Source organism: Lathyrus oleraceus, chromosome 5 (assembly GCF_024323335.1).
Source record: "Lathyrus oleraceus cultivar Zhongwan6 chromosome 5, CAAS_Psat_ZW6_1.0, whole genome shotgun sequence".
NCBI classification, from domain to species: domain Eukaryota; kingdom Viridiplantae; phylum Streptophyta; class Magnoliopsida; order Fabales; family Fabaceae; genus Lathyrus; species Lathyrus oleraceus.
Window position 1 is genome coordinate 601,621,755 of NC_066583.1, and position 7,769 is coordinate 601,629,523.

Sequence of the window (7,769 nt, forward strand, 5' to 3'; positions counted from 1 at the left end):
TCAAGAAATCATCAAGATTTTGGAGTTGGTTTGCCTTGAAAACCCTAATTCATATGGGTATCTTGTGTAACTTCTTCAACAAGATTCTTCAACAATTGATCAAATAATTCAAGCGATACTTCAAAATTAATCATCTTATGCATATATGATCTCCCATGAGTCCCAAAACTCAAGAGAATTGCAAGCTAGCAAGTGGGTTTATGGTGGTTGACCAGAGAAATTCATCTGATCAAAACTGGGGTTCCCTAGACCCTACCGCCTACAATTTTTGTCATATGAAAATTATTCCAAGAGCAACTTTACTCTAAATGACATTCCAAAAAACTTTTATGTTGAGGTCTAGAGCTAGTTATTTTGGAAAGTCCTTTTTTTATGGTGAAAGATTATAGGTCATTTTGTCTAAACCCTAATTTAGAGGTCAACTTCCCAAGATCATAACTTGCTCATTTTTTATGAGATGAAAGATTTACAAGTTGAAAAGTCAAATTCAAGATGTCTACTTCAACTTTGATGTTTTGAGTAAGAGCAAAATTCAACTTTTATGTGCATGTGATATGAGGATACATTATAGGTCATTTTGGACCAATGCCATTGAACAAGTGATTTTCCTCAACTTCAAAAATGCACAACTCCTTTATGTTAAATCCAAATGAGGTCAAATTTGTGACCATTTTGAAGTATTTTGAGATAGATACAACTTTGATGAAGGAATGTTTCTCATTTGAAGCCCCCATAAAAATTTAGCCAAGGTGGAATAAGTGAACATGTGGCTTGACACTTAGAAAATATTTTGACATGTTTGATTTTCCTAACTTCCATCTCAAAATTCATCATGATCCAGGCTTCAAATTAAAAAGTGTTCAACATAAAAGTTGTTCCTATTAATCTAACCTTTCCAAAAAGTCCAATTTCATCCATTTTGGACAAGATCTGAATGGGTTGCGCATGGCTTGAACATGAATGATCGTTTGGCACAAATTGAACTTGAACATTCCATACACCAATGCATAGCATTCCAATGTGATCTCAGCAATGCTTGTATTATGGACCAAAAGAAGTGATTACATGGGCCTGTTTTGATTCCAAACCTCCAAACCCTCTTATTTCAAAGGATAATCTTGATAATTTCCATTAGAAATTGAGTTTAAATCTCACTGTTTTGAGATTCAAATCTCCAAGGATCCTGAGCCTTTTGTCCATTCAATTCTATTCTATCAAGTGTCCTGAACAAGATCAAGAGCAAGCAAGAGCAAGATAAATCAAGCACAGACCTGCATTGAAGGTATTTTCCAGAATTTTTCATCTCTTCGATTCTCACTCAATTCTCCATAATTCTCTTGGATCTTTGGTTGTCTGAAGTCCTACCATTGTAGGCAACAAGATTGAATTGCTTTGAGTTTAAATCAAAGCAACTCAGATCGTGCACCTCAAATTTCAATTCCTTGTATCTTTCAATATACTTGGAGTTAGGATAAATTGAGGCCAGATTCGAGCTCCTGAGCATTTTTACTTTAAGTTCATGTCCTTATTTTTAATTTTGGTGATGGTTGTGAGTGAACCAATCCGATGAAGCTCATCGGGGAAGGATACCGGAGCTTTAGCTCCAGTGATGCGTTGGCACTCATCAGAACCACATGATCCATTTGAAATGTTCTAATCTCGCGCGTTGAAACTGATTACCACTTGTGTTGCACGCTGACTCATGACCATGGTGGAATGCGCGCTAGCAGCCACTTGATCTGCCACCTCAATTAATGAGGGAGATCAAGTGGTCCACATTTTTTCTTATTTTCTGATTTTCATTTTATTTGGTTTATTTTCATTAATTCATATTAATTTTAATATTGATCCAAAAAATATGAGAGTTTCACCAAAAAAATTTAAATAAATTTCTCTTTTATTTTCTGAATTAAAATTATTTTTTGGATCAATATTAATATTTTTCATGATTTAATTGATTTTGTAAATAATTTTAATTGTTTAAAAATATTTTTAAGTTTCCAAAAATTATGAATTTTTTTCTCCAAGGTCCTTTGACCTTGTTTGACCTATGATAAACCTCATGGTCATTTATTTGATGTTTTGATGAGGTTTTAGGATTTTGGCAAACCATCATTTAATTTAATGCATTATTTAATTGATTTTAATTGTTTGATTGCAAAATAAATTGTGTAGAGCTTTTGATATTGGCTTGTTGAGTTTGACTTATGTTGTTGGGATTTGGTCAAGGTTGATTTGACTTTGTTGAGTTAAAATCATTGGATTTAGGGGATTGATGAAATATACATTTCATCTCCCAAAATGAATGAATGATTTTAATTTGATAAAAGTCCTCCCTTGACCAATTTGTGTTGATTCCATTTCTCTTCCCTCTTCATCTCAATCCCATTCTCTTCTAATTCATTTCATGGATCTATGATGTCTCTATATCCTAAGGCTAGTTGATTGCAAAATCAACATAAATGAGGATGAGATTAGGTCCACCCCTTTTGCATATTCTTTTTTAAGTGTGGTATACTTTAGGAGCATGGTTGATCCGCTGTCGCGCGCGGGTCAAAACGAGTGTTTTTCAAAAACGTAGTACGGCGACAATTTTAACTCGGATATCATTCTCTCAAGGATTCTTGATTATTATTATTCAAAGGTAAATCGAATTAAGGGGGGGGGGGGTTGTTTGGTTTGGTGTTCGATTAAGAAAAAGTGATTATTAAAAGTAATTCTTGAAATAAGCTGTTATGAAATAAGTGGTTATGAAATAATTCAATCCACCGATTCAGTTCCTACTATCATCGATTAATATAATTTTAATACCCTAAGCGGATTGTCTATTCCTATTTGGATACAAACTCAATGACAAGTGCGGTGAAGTTTGTGAGATGTATGATCCTATTGTCCGAATTAAGCAAACGGGATAAGTTTTCATCGATTAAGCAAACATGATTGATCAGACACAAAAACGAATTAAGCAAACGTGACGTGCCTATGATAGGATCATACAATCAACCAAATTGAATCAATATATTTCATGCAATCGAACTAAGCATACAAGAACATAAAATATCATTGAAAGGAATTAAACTAAAATTAACATTATAATAATCTCAAGTTTTGGAACCTGAATTACGGCAGATCGAATCAGAGGGATTAGTTCTCCATGAAATTCGTACAAGCTTTCAAATTTTCGTGAATAGTGATGCCGTCTACTGTTTTCGGCTGCTTAGGTTATAGGAAAAGTAGAATAAACCTAATTTGGTCAAAACATAACTCAGACCCAAACTAAATAACCCAACACAAAATATAAATCTAGTGCTGAAGGCTTCAATGGATTTTTCAACCATGCTACAGTCCGAATTAGCTTTTGTCTTCTTCATCAAAGTCGTAGCTCTTTCTCTTAGATTTCCAACAACTGGTAGCACGCTTCGATCCGATACTCTTAGCTTCAGTTATGAATTTATTCATGCAGACTGTTAATGCTGAAAATAAACTGCGAAAAACAAATAAGTGTAAAAATAAGATAAATTATAAAAACAAATTAAAAGGGAAAAATAATCAAACTAAAACATGGAAATGCATAAGTATAAATATAGAAGAATGTGCATCAAAATGCACTGATCAATGGTTCATAATACCATGTCTCTAACATGCATTAACACTAACATTTCTATTGCCCGACCTCAAATAGTTGTGACTTCTACATAAGTCCAATTACGATTGCTTAACATAGCGCTAAATTGTTGACACAAAAGGCATAGCATTCTAGTAAGTGAGATTTCAAGTCTCCCCTCTTTCATGGTATTGTATGGAAACTTTGTCTTTTTTCCTTCCTTTGGGAGATGTCTTGGTTCAAGGATCCATGCTTGTGACAAGTGGGTTGAGTGTTCTCCAAAGAATGACTTAAACAAAACAAAAGCAAAAGCAATACTAACTTCTTATCAATTAACAACTAACATTTAATTTCAAGCCATTTACTTTTATACACTTTAATTTTGAGTCTTTTATTCATTTGCCATTATTCATACCATTTAACTTGTTTACTTTAATGTCATTTTCATTTTGCTCATTTGAGCCATATCTTGTGATTATTCTGTGATTGTATATACTTGTTTGTGTTTGTGTTCTTTTGACCTTAATCTACATAATAACAACAAAACCCCTAAAAGACATTTTGTGCGGACTGTTGGTTTGCTCTGAGACATTGGACTTAGAATTAGGCATCACTCCCTATGCAAAAGGACTTGGCAACAACTCTCTCACCCTAATTGGGATTTGCATTGTGCAATGATAAGAGACTAGTATGTTATGTATAAGAAAACTAACATATAAAATTAATGGACTTTTACACACAGATCTATTACACAAGTTAACTTAGAGAACAAGTTAACTTAAATAATTGAGCATAACAAGCATGCATAATTCGACTTGCTAACAATCCTAGCATACTTCGACTACAACATTTGAACAGACTTCGACGGAATGCTAAGGTATTGTTGAATTGTCGAACCAAAAAGGTATACTTCGACCATACTAGAGTTTGATTCAATATTCACATCCTTTCATCTTAAACTTTTGATGATTGTCTGCAACTTTAACACATTACAACATGAATTTTGACCTAAAAAATGACACTAAATGACAATATGGTATAAAATAATAGAAGAAACAAAAACAATTTGATCTCATTTCATAGCAACTGCATGGGGTGTGACTCTAATATGAATCCGTGAAAGGATTGATAATTGACTTGTGAAGAAAAGTTGTGTTGCTTTTGCATGCACCAAAAATGAAGTACTTGTGTTGCTATCATCATAATACTCCAACACAACTCATCCCCCCATACCCTGACATGCACGGCACGACATTCATCCTTCTTTGGATGTTTCATAAAACAACAACTTCCATGTTTAGGCAGTGTACAGAAACTACGAATTATAAATAAGCTAAGGACTCGAATATTCTTTTTCATTTTACACAATATGATAGATACACTTAAATCTCTAATAAACAAAAGTTAATTAAGTTTCTATAGTCCCTACCCTTTGGAACTAAAAATATAGTTAAACTATATATATAAAACTTATAATATTATCTTCCTTCCCAAATGATATCTGAATCTGATGCTTGAATAACACTTGAGCCACTTGTAGAGGCCTTTGAATTATAACTTTTTACTTCTTCAAAAGTAGGGTGATTTCTATATGGAACTGCACTTATTGTTTTAGACCACATTACAATTGATTTTAGTTTACCATGCAAACTCATCTCCATATTTTCCTCATCACAATCAATGTTGTCCATTTCTCCCTCTAGAATTTTCACAACCTGTCTCATTGTTGGTCTAACACTAGGGTCTGAATTTGAACACATCAAACCCAAATGAAGCAATCTTTCGGCTTCCTCGATAGGGTATCCTCCTTTGGCCTTCAACCTTTCATCAACAGCATTGTGCAATTGGTTAAGCATCATTAGAGACCTCACCCATTCAATTAGTCCTGGCTTATGCACTTCAATAGGTCTTCGCCCGCAAATTACTTCTAACAAAAATATACCAAAGCCGAACACATCAGACATAGTCGACGCTCTTCCCGTTCGAATCAATTCCGGAGCAATGTATCCTAATGTCCCTAGTACTTTTGTTGTGCTGGCCACTTGTCCATGATGCTCATGCATAAGAGCCAAACCAAAATCTCCCAATCTAGCATTCATGTCCTTGTCAAGTAGAACATTGCTTGCTTTGATATCTCTATGCAAGACCTTAACTTCCCAACCTTCATGTAGGTATAGAATCCCTGCAGCTACATTTTTCAAAACTTGAATCCTTTCTTTCCATATTAGCATCTTTTCTTCTTCACACTCAAAGATCCATTTGTCTAAACTTCCGTTGTGCATGAAGTCATAAACTAGAATCAAGCTTCCTTTTTTTTCTTTGCACCAACCTCTCAATGCTACTAAATTTCTGTGTTTCATTCTTCCTATGCTTGAAACCTCTGCCAAAAACTCTCTCATTCCACCCTCTCTTTCTTGAGGGATTCTCTTGACGGCAACTTCAACTCCTTGCAAAATCCCTTTATATACCTTTCCATTCCCTCCTACAGCAACCACATTCTCTTCAGAGAACCCTCTTGTTGCTTCATGAATCTCTTGGAAACTAATTCTATGTGGCCAATATTCTAGTTCCCACTCTTCAATTTCTTCGTCTCCCTTCCCTCCTCTATATAGGATGAAGAAAAACAGTGCATAACCGCAACCAACGATTAACAAACAGACAACACTGGTGACTCCAACAGCTATAACTTTTGCTCGAGAAGACCATCCCTTATAAGGGACAAACGAAGGCAAGTTGTCTGTCACTAAAGCATCACCGATTGAAAAATTTGAATTACTAAAGCTCCAAGCAAGAATCCTACTACTGTCGATTAATCGCCCTGTGGCAGCGCAGAATCCAACATAGGTTTCGTCCATAAGAACCCCAGCAAGGTTAACATTCACACTGATGAGAGGAACCCGAGGCCTTTTTTGTCCCGCACGAGCCATAGTAACGTTTATCCGAGAGTGCATAAATTCAATCCATACCTGATAATTTTCTCCACTTTTTATCTTCAACACCTTAAATTCATTGTCATGTTTCCCACTCCAGTAGCCAGCCTCATGTGAAGTTAAGGATGTAAGCGAATTTATGTCAACACCAACATGATTATCATTTATATCGTTGAATTCTTCTTCGTTTCTAACTATATCAAATTCAATTCCAAGAACATGGTTATTAGGATTACCTTCATTGGTGAGATTGAAAAGACCGTTATACTCGGCTGATGTTGTGCCATTTAGACCTCTTGAGGGTGTGAATATGAAGGCAAGGGCATGTCCTGCAATAAAGTTTTTGACGGGGGCAACAGAGAAAATGAAGGAAGTAGCAAAGGGGAGAAGAATGGAAGAGTTGGGAAGTTTGGTAGGTAATATTTTCGGGTAAAAAGCTCGACCTATTGAGAAGAAACTTCCATTAGTGAGAGTGAGAATGGAGGACTGCATAGTGGCTTTTCCATATAAGTCAATGTTTGTGGAGTTGAAGTTTGTATTGTAGACAAATTCAGTAGTGGAAACACAAGATAGAATCATGGTTACAATGTGAAGAAGAATAGGAAGTAGCTGAAGTTGAGACATTGGGATAGGACTGAGAATGAAAAGAGAAACTGTTGCTAAATTGAGTTTATTTGATATTAGATGCTAGGAAAAAGGAATGAGTGGTTGCTAAAAATGCTATAGTAAATACTTGTTTGAAAAATGATGAATGAAGTACGTATGTGATCCACACAACAATTCCAATTTCCAAGGCGGTATACAAATTTGGCGGCTTAATAAGTCATCATATATCAAATCATGAATTGTACTAGTATATATTATAATAATTGGTTTCTTACCCTTTAAACCTCTAAGAAATTTTTGGAATAGAAATTTATTATCCCCATCTTTTTCTCTTTCTTTTAAATTCTACTAGAATCCTCTAAAAATTATAGAATTTGTGTTTTAAAATGACAATCAAATCATCAATAGATTTCAAATATGTCATTTTTGTCTTAATGCAAAAATATTCGTCATTGTATTTTATAGTTTTTGTTTCATTCATGTCATTCACTCAATCTGTTAATAAGTTCAAATTATACCATCCGAACACATGACTAAACCCCATAATATACATATGAATTCTACAATTCTAATTGGATGTTTTTAATCTCTTTAAATATACTATAATTCAATTTTATTCGCACGGTGGC

General features: G+C 34.5%; 1 protein-coding gene across 1 annotated transcript; it reads right to left on the bottom strand.

Annotated features, from left to right (window-relative positions):
* Window positions 1-4,726: 4,726 nt before the first annotated feature.
* Window positions 4,727-7,322, bottom strand: LOC127086895 (probable L-type lectin-domain containing receptor kinase VII.2). Its single transcript, XM_051027720.1, has one exon. The coding sequence runs from the start codon at window positions 7,156-7,158 to the stop codon at window positions 5,083-5,085; it is 2,076 nt and encodes a 691-aa protein (XP_050883677.1). The 5' UTR covers window positions 7,159-7,322; the 3' UTR covers window positions 4,727-5,082.
* Window positions 7,323-7,769: the final 447 nt, after the last annotated feature.

Coding starts and splice junctions, on each gene's coding strand:
- LOC127086895 (XM_051027720.1), bottom strand. CDS start 7,158: ATGTCTCAACTTCAGCTACTTCCTATTCTTCTTCACATTGTAACCATG.